The following is a 19576-nucleotide window of genomic DNA, read 5'->3' on the forward strand; positions in this document are numbered from 1 at the left end:
GCAAGATAAAGTAAAGAAGGAAGAAAACATTCGCCGCCATGTCGCTGTTTACACCAAATTGATTGTACTGGGAGCACCGGGTCAAAATTTCCGCAAACGAATGTCAGTGGAAAGAGCTGGTAGTTGCACATGGTGAACATACTTATTACATATACATACAGACATGCTGGTGTGCGCATGCGTACACACTGGCGACCCCGCGCGCGCGCGCCTCGCGAGCTGGAGGTCAGCTGTGCGGTATCATGCTCTACCTCTACCCCACACCTCTACCGCAGGTATATATATATTTGTTGCCAAACCAGCCTCAATTTGCCATTGTGTGCGTGTGTGCCATAATATTCACCTCCTCCTGCTCTCACCTTGATTACGAGTTTCTGTGTTGTGTGGAGCAGAGGCTCGACCCTCCCAGGACATCAAAGTATTTGTGTTTTTGTTGATCGGCGGCCTGACATCAAAGACACTTGGGTGTGACTGCCACAGACGGAGGAACCTTCACGGCACTGGTTTGTCTCAGTATTCCACAGTTTACGAGGAGATTTTGAGAGTATGTCATCGTGACTGTTGTTGTATTATCGTTGACTGTGTTCGTAATGTCCGCCCGTGGGTGGGTCGCATCAACTTTTATTCAGTGGATGATAACGGTATCGAAAGATTAGATGAAGATGTTGTGAGAGAATAATCCCCACATGGTAACCTGATTGTGCGTCTTGTTTCAGTGCAGTGAGGCTCGACTTGATGATAAACAGCTTGAAGATGTGTTGCCGGGCTGCCAAACCTCTGTGTCTGTCGCGACAGATGTTTGCTGATGTGGGAATCACTATTTTTGGTAAGTAAATCCTCATGTCGAACAAGAATATAGGGCTACTTTTTGTATCAAGTCTCTCTCTGTGGGGACATGTGAAATGAGACGATTGGATGAGTAACTGGATGTTTGTTTATTGAATGTACATTTTGATGTTCGCACACCAGCTCATGTTTACGAACAGGACAAGCATGTAGGTGCGTTCGTTCTTCTGTTCATAGTTCACACGCGGATTGTAGAAGGGAGGAGCGGGCGTGTCGCAGTTCTTTACATTTACTGGTGCGTGTTCCCACCTGGGTATCTGCACACAGGTGTTTGTGTGTGTGGACCATCGCACCCATTCTGATGTTCATTTTCGGATAACAAGTTTTCTTTGCCGAAACCGTCTTCTTTGTCTTGTTTCAGGCAGTTTCCTTAGAAAACGACACTTTTCCTTCGCTGCCGTGTTTGATGTGAGAATGGAACCTCGTGTACCCGGATGACATCTCCTCAATCTTGTCTTGTCTCTCCCGGCATGCACTTGTGCGAGACTAACAACAACATTGAGAGCCATTCAGACTGACAGTTTACAGAATTTACCCAAATCTTCTGGACGACAGTATGTTTTTTGTTGCCTTGTTTTACCTTGTCTGTCCATCTCGGGGTTTTTCTGTCTAACTTTCTGTCCTCGTCCTTCCTACGCATGATTGATTACTTACATTGCTGATTGATTTATGAACGGTATCGATGTCATTCTCAATTATAACGCTCCAGAAGGTTATGTGTCCAAAATACATTTATTTGATTAATCTGCATGTTATTAATGTTATTAAGCCAAATCTGTTTGCAGACAACAGACTCTCTCCTTCTCTCTCTCTCAACTCTCAGTTTTCACAGGCTGTCTGTCGTAGTACGTCGCTCGGGGCAACAGCTGGGGTCACAAGTCAGTGTTCCTCCATCACCCTGTCTTCATCATCAACTTCACTTGCGGCCTCTTGCCAGTGTTCTAAGGGAATGGTGTGCAAATATATTCAGTACAAGACAACGGCGAATCGCTGCGGGGAAGTGGTGAACTTTTGAGAGACGACCAAGGGTCAGGACAGGGGTAGAGACCCAGAGCACGGATTAACCTTTCACCCCGAGCGTCCTTTCAAACCATAAGTCAATAGGTAAAGAAATGCTAAGTTCACGCGCTTGGCTTGACAAACATCACTGACATCGTCAATATTTTCGTCAGTTTTCTCGTGACGTCATTGGGGAACATTTCGATAAAGAAACTGTTTTGTTGTCGTGTTATGGTCTAGCAAAAGCGATGGACTTCCTACACGGACATTACGTTGTTTACGGTTGACTTACGTCCAGGTTGTTTATGGTGAGTACAGGTCAGCTCAAATGGCGATAAAGATGTTTATTCCCAAGTCCAGGTGAGCGATGGCAGACGCCAATTTTATGGTAAAATGGTAGATGATTTGAGCGTTGTTTCGATGTGTAAAGAATTCTAACCATCGCAAACACAGCCATCAAACCGAATAATCCACTGCGACACGTAGGAATAGATTTTACGGAGTCTCCAAAAAGAGGGTTTCCTAACAAATTTTTTTTTTTTAAAGTTTGTTTTTTCCTCTCGACAGAATGGTTAATAAAGAGCCTCTCCAACATGTCACTAGTGCACTGATGTCTCATCAGCGCCGCGGGAGGTAGGCAGGACTTCATTCATGCGCACGACAGCGTGCATAACGAGAGGTCACGTGACCTCGAACCCTTCACTCTCGAGTGATCGCGCACAATGGCGCCCTCTCTTCTTACCTCCGCCATGGCCGAGATCTGTGAACTGCGGTCCATTGAAGGTGGCTCAAGCGTGAATGCTTACCTCACTGCTGACTGATCAGAAACATCTGTTGACGACAGCAGATGTGCTGCGAGGTCCTGTGATCACTAACACGAAAAGCCTCGGGCAAGCTTTCATCTACTTTCAAACTTATATCACACAGATCGTAATCAGATTCCGTTAAAAAAAAAATCTTCTAAAGGTTCACCCGTCTCGAAAGGTTCAGTAAGAAGTCGGTCAAAAAACTTATCATTCGCGGTTTTTTTTTTCTTTTTTTAAGTTATAAGTTGTATCGATAAAATTAGCATTGAAATATCGCTTGATGCTATTAATAGAAAAAATGTCCGTAGATGCAGGAGGAGAGGAGTAAAATATCCTGGAAGATGTGAGTTCAGAAATGTGAAGAGAGTGTTCTGGAAGTTGTGGCTTAGTATCATATCTCGGGAGGTACTGGAGGATGCAGATACACAGCAACGACCCTGCTGAGTGTAACTGTCCCAGTTTGTTGATAGTCACGTGACAGCAGAGGTATAGTGCATCCTGCTGCTGTCGGTGCTAACAGCTTCCGGTGGGAGGTTTCTGGCAAAGCCCACAGCATCTGTGAAGGGAAGGTGCGTCCGTGAAAGTACTGTGTGTGGGAGTGCAACCGCCTGATAGATCGATAGATGGATTCGTTCATTCATTCCTTCTGTGACCTGATACCTCCTTTCTTTGTTTTCTGATTCCTAGAATTGTTTGTGTGCGCGGACTCCATCGGTCTGATCATCTGTGTGAATCTTTCTGATCGTTTGTTTTTCTGTCTGTCTCTCCGTCTCTCTATCTGTCTGTCCTCTAGCCGTCTAACCGTCTGATTAGGGTTGACATACCTCCTTCCTACTCTCCATTCACGGTGCATAATCATCCCCCACCCCAGCTCCACCTCCTACGCAAAAGCTGTTTACCTCTCCGCCTACTGCACAGCATTTCCTGACCTGCAGCTTGCTGCAGCTGGACGATGTGCGGCGTACAGTCGTCCGCCAGCTGCGTCAAGGTCAGCAGGGATGGAGGTGATGGAGGTGTGATGCCGACTGCAGCCAGGGGCGTGCCGCCCACACATTCCATCGACCTGCGCACGTGTCGCGGGAGTGGCTGCGTGTCGCCGCCAGGGGAGGTAACAATGGCGATACCCGCGTCACCCGCTCGGCCTGCTGACGTCGGCGCTGCGAGTTGTCTCCCCTTGTGCATCCTTCCTCGTCCTTCACCTTTGTTGTTCCTGTTAATTTGGGTCCTTCCTCCTCATCCTTCATTCTGTCGGACATTGTTTCATCGTCGTCATAATTTTCCTGTTATGCTTAATGTTCCTGGTTTGTTTGTTTGTTTGTTGCTTCTTCTGTCCGATCTTATTCATTGTTTCGTTTATTTTTTCCTTAACTAATTAAATAATTAATTCCTCATAATAAACTATCATTGATTCATTGACAAAGAAGCGCTACATAATTATTGTAAGCCTTACTCTTGTCTCTATCCAGTCCACTTTGCACCAATCTTTGGTCACGATGACAAATTAATTTTGAGCTGCATATTTGTACTATGATTCAGCAAAGTTTACTAATTTTTTTAAGGGACAAACCTATCCAGCGACAAGCTATGCCATTTTGTCTTCATATCAATCACTTGCCTTTGTAATCATGTTTGCTGCGGTATGTACCGCACTTGTGGGCGAGGGCTGGCAATGGTGTGTTTAACGGGCGGATTGTCATGACAAATGCTCTTTCGATGGAAGGTTACCAAACAGTTCAGTAGGAATGAACAAACAACAGGATGGCGGAATGAGAATCAGACAGACAAATGTCTAAATTAAGTAGAACGACGAGAGCAGTTACTCATTCAAAAAAAAAAATCTTGGTGTGGAGAAGAAAAAAATTGTGAAAAATGAAAGCTGGTGCAGAAAGTTTGGCACAACGAGGGCACAGTTTAATTGGGACTGGCGTCTCACCCAAACTAAAGCAAATCCAGAAAAATACAGATTTGTTTTCTTTTTTGTGACATTACATTAACTGGAGCCTGAGCCACACACACGCACACACAGTGCAATCACTTTTAAATAGCAACGGACCAAGGAAGATAGATGATAGAGAAGAGAGCACGGATGCTGGCTTTATCAGTTTCATCTCAAGTACCTGCAATCAGCAACTTTCTATTTCGGAGAGAGCGATAACTATGGCTGCCATCAGTTTGCTGTCATCGGAAAGACTTTCGACAGTTTGTAGCAGTTACAAGGAGCGCCTACTGTATATACATACATGTCCTGTTGTACTGCCTGCTGTACTGTGTACACACGTGCACACGTCACTAACTTGTCGGACCATCCTTTTGTACAGGAGGTAAACATCAACATTCACAGCCTAATTATATGCTACACAGATGTGTCTGTTTCGTGCAAAATAATCAGATCAGGTAGAAGAAATAAACGTTGATGCGTTGACACGACCTTCGAGAATCAGAAATAATGAGCCGCGTCCCATAAATATCAACAGGTAGGTGTTTGTTGTCGGTGGCTTTGTGTTTCCACCTCCAGTGCACTAAATGTACAGCCCAGTGTGCACCTGTTTGCTTATAAGTAAACTGCGAGGTACACGTGTGTTTATTCTACTTACCTGCGCGGAGTTATATGACAGAACCTTCGGCTTCACAGTCCAGGTGAGGCTGTGCACCCCGGGTGGTGGGTGGCTAGGCGGGAACAGTGGGGAGTACGAACAGCTGGATCATTGACTGATTGATTGACTGATGCAAGGAACTGCTGAAATTATGATGAAAAATATTTATGCGGGTAAACAATCACAGCAGACACATACACGGCTGCAGGAATGCGCGCGCGCACATACACGTATATAAATGGTTATCCGTCTGTAAATTTCTATACCTTTATTGAGAGAAACAACCACCAGTTTATCAAAAAAAAAAAAAAAAGGTGACGTGCTGCTCAAAATGTTTAAAAAGTTTTAATTGCATCGTCAAATTTAGCATCCCTTCCAGGGCTTCTGCTAAGGCTAAATTCTTTGGGGTCCCAGGGACCCCTTCTTCAGATTGTTAAGGGGTCCCTGTTCTTCGCCCAAATTTGAATGGGACCCCATTGACGAAAATTGAAGGGGTCCTCCGAACTTTTAATGCGTACTGTACGCAATTTTTTTGAGTAAGCAGAAGCCCTGGCTTCTATATTAAACACAAACAAAAATATTGTTATCTGTTCTCTCCATCTCTCGCTCACAGACAGCACTGTTGTAGGACAGCAGGTCAACGATAAAACACTTGCAGTGCAGCAGCTGACATTCAGAAATCGGTTATAACGGAAAGAAGTCTTAAAGATTTATCTCCAATTTGGAGGACACCCTCATTCTTGGGTACTTTTAGATGGTCTTCGGGGACGTGGGTCACGTGCACTGTAAATTGTATCTCGCACTTTGTTTTACATCCGGAAATAGATTGTTTACCAACAGCAATGTTGATGTTGACAGTGACGGAGATGATGTTGATGTTGACAGTGACAGAGATGATGTTGATGTTGACAGTGACAGAGGTGATCGATGTTGACAGTCACAGAGATGATGTTGATGTTGACAGTGACAGAGATGATCGATGTTGATGTTGATGTTGACCCCAATCGTCGCGGCACGAGCGACAGACGCTGCTGCGGAGAGTAGTGTATGCGCATGTCTGTGACAGAGATCGAAGCAAAGGTAGAAAGGCTGATAGTAATAATGAGCTCGATGTAGATATACATATATCGTAACAGATGCCAGTTTTAATTCGCTGACCGCTGGAATAATTCTGATCGCTGTTGTATGACGATGCACTGGTCACTACAAGTAACATACACAAGATCTCAAGCGTGACGAGCTGCTGGGGTCAGTGTTCAGGGCGGAGCACCTACAGAACTAGTCACGTGTCGCCAAACACAGGTGTTAACGAACAAGAAAACAATGATGTGTTTAGGTCAGCAAAATATTAAGAACCTTAGTATCACTACACTAAATCCGTCAAAGACAGACAGAGAGAGGGAGGTGGAGGGAGGAAGCAGAGGGAAGGAGAGAAAGAATCTGGAGTATGACGCTGGATGACTAACGGCTCCGTTTGATTTGTTTCGCTATTTATGGGTGAATGCGTTTTCAATGTCTACGAGCAAGTGCCTTGTCCGAAGTGAAATCGTGACAGTTGGTCACGACGAGTCTAGCGCTTCTTCTGTGCAAGTGTGTGCACGGGGTCAAGAGGTTATCGGGGTTTGCTATGACACCATCGACGCCGAACCGACGTCAAAATACCTTCGGGCGAACCGTTCCGCTGTTTATCGATCCGGAAACCGTAACGGTACAGAGCTCGACGCCAAGGGAAGGATTGGCAAACGTGTGGTGCAAGACAAATAGTTGTTTACATCACCACACGACATATCACACCAACACAAAATTTATATTACAAAAGACTTTTCATAGAGACATTTTACAGTCCTTCAGTTGCGACCGGCCATGTTTATCCTCACAAACAAATGAAATCGCAACTGTGTCGCAATTAATTCCTATTGTTTGATACAAATGAAATAATTTTATTGCAAAGTATGTTTCATTTTTTTTGTTTTTTTGTTTTTGTGATTACAAAATATATTTTGAATTCCATCACAGAAATCTTTGGTTCCTAAACATCGAAACCAGGACCTAACAAAACAAACATGTTTTTCCAGATGAAAGTCATTAACTCAAGTTTATCTGTTGTAAGCAAGTGTTTATGGGGTAAGTGCTTTGTGGATGTGCTGAAACCTGTAAGATTTTAATGTCTTTTAATAAAAGCTTTGCTGGCAATAAATAAAGAAAGTACGCCACGGCGAAGTTTATTAATACCAGCCTGAGGGAGACCTACAGGTTCTGCCACTAAAATTTCGGTCATTGGACTGGCGCAGTAGTAGGTTTGGTTCTGACCTCTGGTAAAAGTACAGAAAGAACTATGTGACCTCTGTCACAGTAGATGTGAAGTCATCGTGGTTCATCCAGTTCTGTTTACAGATACCAATCCATCTATCACGAAATGGATGCACATTTTAACTAGTGAAGAACCATGTCATTTGCAATCCAAGAGAGAAATTTCGCTAAATATACTATTCATATTCTTTAACTTCTAAGACTTAATTTGAATTTCAGGAGAAGAAATGGAAGAAAATCCAGTTTTATTGGCTGAAAAAAATCGCAGCTGTCATAAAAACGTTTACGTGACCAGATCAAGTCGGGTTTTGCGCCGTGTGCTCCATATCTCGAGAGGGCACGTGTAATTAACTGACTTTGAGAGCAGGCAGAGCTCGGTAAACACGATATCAGTGGCGTGGGGAGCACTACGATGACGTCAGCAGCGCCATGCCTACTTCCTGGAGCGCCCTCTACCTCGCGGGGTCTTTGAACTCGCTTTGCGCGCGCACGCTTTTGGAGCAGGATTTTAGTCGTACACGTGTGCTTTTAGGTGCTGCACGAGCTCACACAGGTGTCATGGCAACCCACGACATCCTCCCCTCCACACACACATATATATATATACAGTCTACCCCCTATCTTACCTCTCACCCACAATCTACAGTCTGTAAGATCATCAATCGTTGGAAGTCATTTTAGTTACCACTTCGTCTCACCTCCCACCTTCCACCTGCCCCTCCATCCCCCCTACGAGCCTGCTTCCCGCCGCTCACTACTTATCTCCCCTTTAAGTGCTCTTCATTGACGCCATTCAGACCGGCTCACTCCTTAAGGGTTTTGTTTAGGTCTAAGAGGCATCTTATGTACTGGAAGCAAGTGTCTGTAATATTATTCTGGTACCGGATACAACACCGTTCTTATCAAAGTTTTTTTTTTTTTCGTCTTACGTGCGTTGATACAAAGATTACAGCCTGACGTTGATGCCTGACCTACAAACGGTTATTTTCGACTGCATGACCTCGATTGCTGTTCATTTCTTCAAGTTGTCTGACAATTCAAGGCTCTTTGGGAGACGGCTGGGTGCTGTTACATGCGCACACACACATACACATGCACATAGACACACACACAGAGATTGGATAATACATGCAGTGGTGACAATTACAATTTTTTTTTTTGGTAGAGTTACACGCATCCTCCTAGCAACAAGCCCCAAACGATCTTTTTTTTTCTCTTTTGTGAGCACCTTTGTGTAGCGTGTTTGTACCCGACCTTTTTCATTCATTTAATCTCCGTTAGGTGGCGCTCTGTGGTACCGTAGATGATGATTACACTGGCGACTAGGATTCTGCTTCAGCTGATGGCAAAGGATTCAAAGCAGGAGCACGTTGCATGTAGGGAGGAGTTCGCTAGTAATGGCGACCACTTGCACTCAAATGTATTCCATACCTCGACCTTTCTTTCGTTTTAAACACCGTTTAACAATACGAGACTTACAACGATAACAACAACAAACCAAAAACTCAAATAAACAAACAAATTCAGTTCTTTAAGGCGTCTCAACTAAAGCTAATGCTTCTTGTTAGTTGTTTCTTACTGATTTAGTGTTTATGAGTTCTTATACGTGTGTTTATGTATGTTTATGTTTATTTAGTATGTATTGTTTGATTATATTTGATTTTTTCATATTTGAGTTATTTGTTTATATTGCTGTTTATTAATCCTTTACAGTTGCGCTCTATTTTTTGTTTACTGTGAGTACAACTTTAAAGATTTTGTTTTTACGTTAGTTTATTTATATATATGTATCGTCGTTTCCATGACGATAATACAGACGAGCTTTGGGAAGGGCTCCAGACGGGTTTATGGAGCAGAGAACTGGCTGTAAACAGGAGGCTGTAAACAGCCAGGTAGTGACGTCAGAGGTGATGCAGATGAAGACAAGGTGTCTGACGTCATCATCTGTCTACTGGAGGGCAGGTCGTTACCGTAAACTTCGCCGCTGTCAGGTTTGGAGCCAGTAGGAGGAGGGGCTGGAGTACCAGAGCAGAGTAATAATATCCAGCACCTGTCGCGAACTACTTTCTACGCTGTACCGACTTTTTTCTGGAGTGTCTAGCTGCTCTTGTAATGAACCTGTCAGCGTTTTCTCTTCTCCCACACCCCTCCTCCACCCTCCAGAAACTGTTTTAGGCGGGTAGGCATGGCAGCCAGGCAAACTTTCACAGAAGCAGACGAGAAAGAAAGAGAAAAGCGGATGAAAATGAAAAAAAAGAAACTTTGGTGGTTGGTGGTGAGATCGTTCCTACATCTAACACGGATAACACACCTTCCCAGAATTCCGAGCTCTACACACGCACGGACCACATCTGCCATCTGATAAAAGTATTTGAGTTAATTTTACCTACAGTACGCTTTTCCATTCAGTATTGTTCGTACTGTGACCTATCTCTGTGACCCCATCACTCTCTCCGATTACGCAACGCAAGATTCTGCTTTCCTGGGGCCAGACGCATGATGGGTTGCTAGGCAATCAGCTAAGATCCTCGTAAAATTATAGTTTTCTTAAGTCCTACGAATCGTTGTGCGCCGGGCCTCGGGTGTTGGCGCTAACCCCAAATGTCAGCAAACAGTGGCAGAGCGACAACCGGGGTTAGTTGGGGACTATATTGCAGGCTTAGCACTTCGTTATCTACCGGGAGGTAAAGTAAACTGACGGGCTGTGTTTGTTTTGGGATTGCGACATCGTGTGTTGACTCTCTCTTCTAATGGTCTTTTCCTCGGGTGGATAGGAGAGTTTATTTTCGACATTTCGATTTTACCTCAGGAAGGTTGAGGTTCATGGCCGTGTTTTGCACGATAATTGTGGATGTGTGTGCTTGTAGACATTATGTGTGAAGGATTTATGTGTACATTTATGTGTGAATTATGTGAGTGTATATGCGTGTGGATATTATTGCGAATAATTTTTTTATAGAGTATATATATATATATGAGTATATATATATTAGAGGATATATATCTGTAAAGGGACCACATGGCTGGGATATGGAGCTATCTGAACAAACTTTACTAGTTTTGCTTGTGTCCGTTCGTGTCTGAGTGAGTGAATGAGAGAAAGAAAGAGAGAAGAGAAACCACAGGAAGACTAATAAGTGATAATCATTTCAGATATTTAGCAACTTATTTTTTTTTTAAATGATACTCCGGGTATTGACAAAGATTATCCTCCTCAACATCTGTTTGATAGTCCGTGGATGTAAATACAGGTTTAGACAGTACTTACTCGCTCAGAACATTTGAGTAGTTGTCGGTACATAAGAACTATTAGCAATTCGAATAGAAGAGAAAAGCCAGAGTAAATCATCAGAGTGAAGGGATGTTTGGTCAGTTGCTATGTGAGACTATGTATAAGTCTTTTGATTGTATTTGGTGGACATCGGTGCATTTTTTCATTTCGCCTGTCTGAGAATGCGAGAAACAGGAAGGTTAAATGAATTTTCTATTTTGAGAGTTCCTTGGCGACCTCAACCAGTAATGAAGTCCTATACTAATTTGTCCATGCGATACTTTCATGTTACAGGTGAGGGTTAATAAATCGCAACTGCTCTTAAACTGACAGGGGAATAATTCCCTTGTACACAGCTTTTAGTGTCAGGGGAATAATTCCCTCGCACACAACTTATCTACAAAACCACTCATCTCCTTTAGCTCGTCCCTTATAGTTTTTTGTTCTTTTTTTCTTTCTTTCATGGATTAGGCTGTGCTGTCGTCATCTGAAGAAAATAAGCTCTGTCACTAGCTCATTGTGTTTGTTGACACAACGCTGATAAAATAAACACCTCTCAACGACAACTTCTTGACTACACTGGCTCCCAAGCAGAAAAAGATTATATTTTATTCTTGTCTGTGTAGCTGCCGTCTTGCCATGCATCCTGCTTTTCCACCTGGGCACCCCTGTGAACCGAGGGTTTTTCTGTGAGGATAATGAGCTGAAGTATCCCTATGTTGGGGACACAGTCAGCGTTGTCGCAGTGATGGGGGCAACGCTAATTACTCCTTTAATAACTGTAAGTACAGTATCAGGATATCTAAAATATTTGGGATTTAAACAGAAGTGCGTGTTTGTTTACTACTTTCAATGTTGCCCAGAGTTTTGTGTGGTTTTTTCTGTTTTCTTACCTCTCTGTTATTTCATTTGCCTTCTATCGTGACATTCACAGCATTATTTTTACCTTTCTGACTTCTGTGTGATTCCCTCCCACAGGCTCTACTCGCAGAAGCTTCTCGCCTGGTCACGAGTCCTCAGCAGGATTGCAGCCTCGTGAGGGCGGTTCGGTCCTACTGGGCTTACTTCTATGGCTTCGTCGTCTTACAGATCATCATACAGATTCTGAAGCTGACCACTGGGGAACTCAGACCGTTCTTCATGGACATCTGTCAGCCTGACGTCATGAAGGCTAACTGCTCTGGGTGAGAACGAACTCTGACCTTTTCTGCTTGGATGAACCGAGTGAACTGTTAAAAGAATAATGCTGGATGGTTGAAGGTGGAATGGGTGGCTGAAATTACGGTCCGGTGGATGAATGGGTGGGTAAATCAGGGTAAAGAATGACTGGCTACTTTGTCGGAGAACTGGAAAAGTGAATGAGCGAAAGGTATGGCTGACTAGGGTGTGGACAAAGTGTCTGTGCACTGGTGTCTGGGTGAGGGAATGGGTGGTCTATTCGGACATTTTTTTTAAAAAAAGGGGGATGGCGCGTGTTCATGGAGGGAGTCAAAATGCTTTCGCTTCCTCACACAGGAACCACTAGCCCCCATCGAACTGTAATCATCACGTGACTCCTACCTTCTCGGTTTCAGGTACATCACGGACTACACTGTACCAACGACAATGCCAGTCAGGGTTTGCTCCTAGAGGCCCGCCAGTCCTTCCCGTCAGGCCATGCGGCGATGGCCTTTTATTGCAGCGTTTTTCTGACGGTAAGCAGCAAGACCATTCTTCTCTTGTCGCCAAGATAGAAAGGAATAAAGTTTGCTTTTTTCTGTCTGCCTTTGCCCTCCACGGAACGTGCACAATAGTTTCTTTTTCTGCTGACGGTATTGTAAGTGTGCTTTCTGTCTTGTTCTACTGGGTTCACATGGCTGACACGAGGAGTTAGAAGAAAACAATTTCTTGTTTACATCTCTTTGCAGCTTTATCTAGAGGACAGGGTAACAGCTAGCGGGTGTCGACTGCTCAAACTGACGCTGCAGGCGGCCATGTTGATTATGTCACTGTGGTGCAGCGCCACCAGGATCAGCGACCACAACCATCACAGGAGGGATGTCGTAGTGGGGACGCTGCTAGGGTTCATTCTAGCCGTGGCTATGGTAGGTACCGGCAACACGTTTGTACAAAGGGAATAGCGCCCTCAAATGGTGAATCTGCTTTTCTTTGTGTGAGTGTTCGTGGGTGAGTGAACGAGTAAGGGAGTGAGCGAGAGAGTGAACGAGTAATGGAGCGTTTTTGCACGTTTGCTTTTCCTTTGCTTTTATATTTCACACACATTGAGACAACACACATGTCAGGTTCACTTTAGAGACATCATAAATGAATAGTAGCCATTGGTTTTCTTTTAAAATTTATTTATAGAGGTCAAATACTGTTCCACAATAAATCTTGAGTTAAATAAAGGAATAAACTTGTTCATTTTAACTATGGCCTTCCCAAATTTACAGTTATGTATCAATCATTTTGCTGAAAGAATGAAGAAGTTCAAAGTTTTACCAACATTCCTAGTTGTAAACAAGGAGAGTTGACTACAAGTCGTCCCTAATATTCGTCCGTTTCAGTTCTACAAGCTCACCCGACCCTTCCTGAGAGCGCACGACGACGTGGCCGACACCACCGAAAAGCACAACACCATCACCAACAACTGCGACGTCGACCTGGAAATAGGGGAGCCGGAGACCCCCACCCCGCTGCTGTCCAAGAACGGCATCCTCATCTCCTCCAACACGGGGATGCACATCGGGCCGTTCCGTCTGCAAAGGGACAGAACCGAAAGTGGAGAATGCATATGAGGGATGTGTTGCTTCCCCTTGTGTTTCGTGTATCACGCTGAAACCAGAGACGTTGTACCCTCTTTATTATCTAGTCTTCTTATGCGGAAAACTGATCATAAACCTTTGATTCGACCTTTGCAAGCAGGGCATCCTGGAATCGCACAGTTACTGCCTGGCATCTCAAAATAATAACGACAGTAGCTCTGCGACACACTGTGAAAAACGAAGCCGGAAAAGGCGAATACCACCCGTGGTCCAGCGCATGCGCGACTCAAGAGATCTGTTCCCGCGCCTGAGTTGGCTGTCCATAGGGTATAATGTCTATGCTGAAACAGAAGCAGTTTTTTTAAAAACTCACTCACTCACCCAACCACACAAACCCACTCACCCACACACTCACTCACTTCAATGTGGTTCACACTTTGTGGCTCGCTTGAGCAGGAGAGCTATGGTGCTGTCTGAAAAAGACTGCAAAATACGAAGCTGCCCAGGACTCGAGGCTGGAGACCAGACATCATGTCGGGAAAATTTCCTTCTGGAAACGTCCAGCAAGCTGCCATTAACATTATTCCTCAGATTTGTGCTACCGTCGACTCTTGTGCCTCTATGTGTGTGTGTTCTCGTGAAACTAAGGAGTTTGGTGTTAGATGGCGCTGCCTCTAACAACGTGACAGGAAGCTGTGTCGTGCGTGAGCTGACCTCTCACAGGTCAATTCGCAGGGAACGTTAGACCGCGAACTTGTGTTACTGGACTGCTGGCAGACGATTTTTCCAGTTAACCACAAAAACGAGGCTGGTTTCTACAAAGCTTCCGGCTTAGTTTCATTTATTGTTTAGGCTCGCCGAGACTAACAGCGGAGAACTTCGCAAGAGGCTAAGCATTGGTCTCGGCAGACAGACAGACATCCACCTATCCACGTCCTTGCTTAGACTGACGGAAGTCACGTGAGGGGAAACTAGTGAAGTCGATGACAGATCTCATCAGACGACAGCGGTGACCGACTTGACGGAAGTGAAAGATGAACTGGCACTGGAGAAAGAATTATTTCTAGCAATAGCTGTTGGAAAGTGTCAGAAGAGTAGCTGTGTTGGTTGAAAGCAATAGTCAGCTTTCAAAACATCTACACTAACATAAATAACAACACATTTCAGGAGCATGAATGTATCACATTTTTTCCTATGTTCTGTTTCTGCCATTTTTATACTTAATCATGTTTAATGAACGTTCATCTACCTCTGTACATGTGAACATTCTAAACCTTCTTGGCTGTTACATCATGAATACGTTTACAGACATTGTGTTGTTATTGTTTACCTGTTATCTTCATCGGTTTGAATATTTATGACTTGGACGTTCTCGAAGATGGTTCATGCACATTTGTTTGACCTATGGATGAGGTCAGGGGGTAGGGTTCGTTATCAGTCACGGTGTTGATGACGTCAGGGGGCGGGGCATCGTTAAAACGGGTCCTGTTGTAAATATTTATTTACAGTCTTGGTACTGACAACGGTTTTGAATTGGCCAACAATTAACAAGCGATGCAGATGGTCAGAAGGGCAAGGTGTTGAAGGGTCCTCATCACATCTTTAACACCTTGTAGTTTGAATCGTTGTTTTTTTTTTTTTTCTGTTTTCCACACATCAAACATTTCCACACAACAAGACTAAAGCAAATTGATTTGCTATGTCGGACATAACGTGTAATTATTATGCTGCTTGATGGTTGACTGCTGGACTCTTCCATTGAAAGACAAGGGTGGCTACTCCCTCCCTCTTAGATGTTAGTTCCTTTGTACGAACTTTGTGACCCCACTTCCTGTCAAACCTCACACAGATGTTTAGTCACAATGGTAACGATTTCTACCTTGCTTTTTGTGGTAATTAGCTATAGCTATGTTTCATCATTTGATCATTGTTACATTTGTTACATTTGTTACATCTGGTTTGATTTAGCATAACGGCTACACACGAAATGCCTCCAGATTCGTCTCCCTTTGCAGTGAAAGTAACGGTGCAGAGAAATCATTTCAGACTCTGAGATAAATAAAAGTGCATCACACTCGACAGTCTCCTTGTAAACAGGAGGATGCGCTTCTTGAAAAATAGCGAGCTTTTCCGGTCCTGACTTTTTAGAGGCTGGGTGTCAGACACCTGTAAGCTGCACCTGGCCAGGTAATAACTCATCTGCTTATCATGTCGCTACTACTTTTTTTTAAAGCTGATAATACTCAGACTTGATTACCGTTACGAGAAAAAAACACACAGAAAACTCACTTTGAGGATGTCTGGCTTGCCATTTTTTTTCCGAGTGTGTTTATATGTGGAAGTAAATGTTGCTAGAGAAGATGATGGCGATGATCGGGGCTACAGAGGCGACTGTGGGCAGAATCGGGACAATGGTGGAAAGGACGAAATTTGTGCAGAAAAACAAATTGGTCTGTGTGACCACATTGGCCTTGTTGACCTTAGCTACACAACATTTTTAATCCTCCTCCTCAACATCATCATCTTCTAGCTCTTCTGTGACATAAGCATACAGCATCAACAATAGTTATCAGCCAATCTGACATGATAGGTCACAGCTACACCATACGCAAAGATAAACATTTTACATTGTTTGTGTCTGGGCTTCTCATTTTATTCGTCCATCAAACAAGTAACGACTGTATCAGTTTTCTAGTGCATGTCTGTGTACAGTCAGTCTTTCCAGCGAACCAGGAACGGTCGCTCTATTAGCTTTAATGTATTCAATGTTCCTTTTCAAACAGAGAAAGAGACCATTTGTTTATTATTTGCTATTATGTTCAAGATATTCAAGAAATATGTTCAGAATGGTTGGACGAGAACTATTCTTCCTGCTGCATTGAAGATGTCTGAAAATCCTCGTCACGGGACTCGCTGTCATTATATTTGATTCCATTGCAATGGCCAGTATACTGATGCTTCATTCAATGTTTTATCTGCGTGTGTGTCGTGTTTTATTCAGCAACAAGAGACCAGCACAATTATCAACTATTTCTTTTCGTAAATCCAGACATTTACGCAGGATAAATGTATGTTTACATGCCACATGTTTATGTTTACCCGAGATAAACATGCGTTTACACGCTGTATACATATGTTTACATGCTTCTGCACGCAATGCATGTCTGTTTACTTTTGCTTGAGTTCGACAAAAATGTCAATGTTTACAGCTGCGAGGTTGCAAGCACTGCGCTGACTATTCTAGTGATTTGCGGTATTGAAACATATCAAATAAAGTTGAGTTCTAAACACAGTGTTACCCAGTGTTTGTCTGTTAGTAGCACTGATGAACGAGAAATGACCCTGACATGCTCAACTCCCACTCTTTATTGCTTTTCTCTTCCGCTCTCGTCTCTCTCTCTCCTGCACACACACACTTCCTCACACAAGCACGCAAATACAGAGAAAAATGAAAGAAAAAGAAATGATTTGTAGTTTAATATAAAGCCAACTTCCTGTTTGTTTCTTTTTCTCAATATAAATGAAGTAAATAACTTCAAAACATTTTAAAATAAAGAAATAACAAACATCTTGTCACACAAGTAAATGAAACTAGAGGCAAGATAAAGGTCGACAACTCATGAACTCTTAGTTCATCTACTTAGACGAGTGACTTCCCTTGGAGTCATTGACTGAATGGTGAATGTTAAAATCACGGGAAGCGAGAGATAAGGCTTGGGAGGATACGGGAGTAGAAATGAAAGCGTAAGACAAGCAAAGTTCAATATCTCATTACTGTTTATTCTATTTTTTAACAAAAGAGAGGGCAACCAGAAAGTGGATGTTGAGACAGAAGGCAATTTATTGAGCAGAAGGTCTAAACTAACTTTTTCTGCTGATTAAGTTGCGGTATTACTTAGACATCAAAAAATGTAATTTTTATTGGATAATAAATCACCTGGTGTCAAGTTTTATTAATTTTACTCATAGGACGATCTGAAATCAAAGCAAAGTAAGCAATTTAAAAAAGGCTACAGTACAAACTCTTTTACAAAAAGCTCAACTATGTAGAAGATAGTATTTCCCCAAATTTAAGAGAACAACATTTCTCCATTTTTAGAGGAAAGACATTAAATCAGCAGTGTGCACAGAAAGAAGTCAAAGCCATGTTTAAACTGTTGGTACATCTAATTAACATACTTTCTCCGCCCTCCCAATGGCTTGACAACATCAGCGAATAGGTAGACCGTTGTGACAGTAGATGACAGAAAGGACTGATAACGGTAGATGAATTATCTAGAAGAAGTTGACGGCAGTTAGACGCTAAAACAACGACAGAAGACAACTGACGAAACAAAACATTTCCTACGCCAGCAACCATGAAACGACCATGGAACAAGCAAGCAACACAAGCAGATCCTTGTAAACAACGACAACGTCCAGGAAAGTGTGTGTCCGGGTGGGGAGATTGGGGGAGGGTATCGGATGGTAGGAAAGACTGGGGATTGGGAGGGGGAGGCAGTCTAGAAGCCAGGGAACACAGCTCCAGAAGTGGCCGGACAAAAGAAGAGAGCAAAGAAATGAGAAGGGGAGGGGGACCGGCAAGCGGGTACAGGGCGCAGGCGCTGATCGGAACGGGGTTATGTGACCCCAGACGTGACCACGTGAAGAGAGACAGTCAGTACGTGAGGCCGTCCTTCCAGTCTTCTCGTGTTCCAAGACTTTTAAGAGCCCGGATGTTAGTTTAGCATAATTTCGGGATCTTTTCAGTTGCAAAGTAGTCGCGGTGTGTCTGTCTTTCTGCAGCTAAACGAGTGTTTTGTTTAAACATTCTTAGCGCCAGTCAGCACTGACTGTTCGTCCTCGTACCAGAAGAACACAGACACAGACGTTTTATACCAAGTTAAACACAAAACTAGTGACTTTGACATAAATTATTCCCAAGCTGTGGCATGTCGCAAAATGTTAACCTGTAGATAGTTGAAAATACAGCTGAAGATAATAAGAATGGAAAGGAAAAGAAAGTGAGGAAGAATAATAAACAAAGTGAAAAAAAAACCCGAAAAAATAAAAGAAGGAATCAAAAATAAAGAATGAATATAAAAGTAAAATAATAAAAAAAGACAAAATAGGAAAAAAATACGTAAATAATAATATGTACAAAAATTAAATAAAGAAAAAAAATGAATGAAAAATATGAACTCAAGTAAAACATTTTTTTTATTTCTACTCTAGCCTCATAGCTACAGCAGCATCACGACCTCCATGACCTCAGTGACCTCACATAAGATGTACTCTGGGCATGCGCACACGCTCTGAGGTGTGCATCTTACTCTGTCACGTGGTCGCAGTCGCCCTGACATTTAACGAAGACATCCAGATAACCATCGCTAACAGAAAGGCAGCATGAGAAAACAGTTTTGACGAACAACTAATCTGATGGGAACGCCGCCCCTAAAGCACACAGCCATCTTGTACAGGTCCCCCCAGTTCTGTCAGCTGCCCGGCTAGTTCAGTTCATTATGACATGCATAAGCAGGACAAATATTTAACCGGAGGAAAATCAGCCAGTCCGAATATGGCACGCCCCTTCGGCTTTGATTGCAAGAAAAAGAACTCCAGCGGTGTACAGGGTTTAGCAGTTGCCCCTGTGAACAAGCTTCCCCCGGGAATTTCTGTCATTCAAGCTTTTTTCACAAAATAAGTTTCTATTCCACGGACTAATCTATGGTTGTAGAATAAAACCTACACTGTAAAGTTTTTCTCTCTGGCAATATTACATATTTGATCACCACAGACAATGTTGAAGTTTTCGTTTTTTCCTTTTACATATTTTAAAAATACGGTATTAGTGATATAAGAAAGACATTCATCGATCCTCCCCTAGTTTTGTTACCCATATTACACACTCAATTACTGAATATACTGTGGCATTTTAAACCAGAAGTAAAGTTAAAGTGAAGCGATGAAGGATGTAGACACCGTGGAAACCTTTTCCCCCCGCCACCGTCCAGCCTCCATGGTGTC

General features: G+C 43.2%; 1 protein-coding gene across 1 annotated transcript; it reads left to right on the plus strand.

Annotated features, from left to right (window-relative positions):
• LOC112573781 (phospholipid phosphatase 1-like) lies at nt 1-16862 on the plus strand. Its single transcript, XM_025254380.1, has 8 exons — nt 1-503; nt 717-826; nt 11453-11607; nt 11805-12010; nt 12141-12195; nt 12401-12520; nt 12734-12910; nt 13373-16862. The coding sequence occupies exons 2-8, from the start codon at nt 736-738 to the stop codon at nt 13601-13603; spliced, it is 1035 nt and encodes a 344-aa protein (XP_025110165.1). The 5' UTR covers nt 1-503; nt 717-735; the 3' UTR covers nt 13604-16862.
• The last annotated feature ends 2714 nt before the right edge of the window (nt 16863-19576 follow it).

This window comes from Pomacea canaliculata, linkage group LG10, assembly GCF_003073045.1.
Source record: "Pomacea canaliculata isolate SZHN2017 linkage group LG10, ASM307304v1, whole genome shotgun sequence".
Classification (NCBI taxonomy): domain Eukaryota; kingdom Metazoa; phylum Mollusca; class Gastropoda; order Architaenioglossa; family Ampullariidae; genus Pomacea; species Pomacea canaliculata.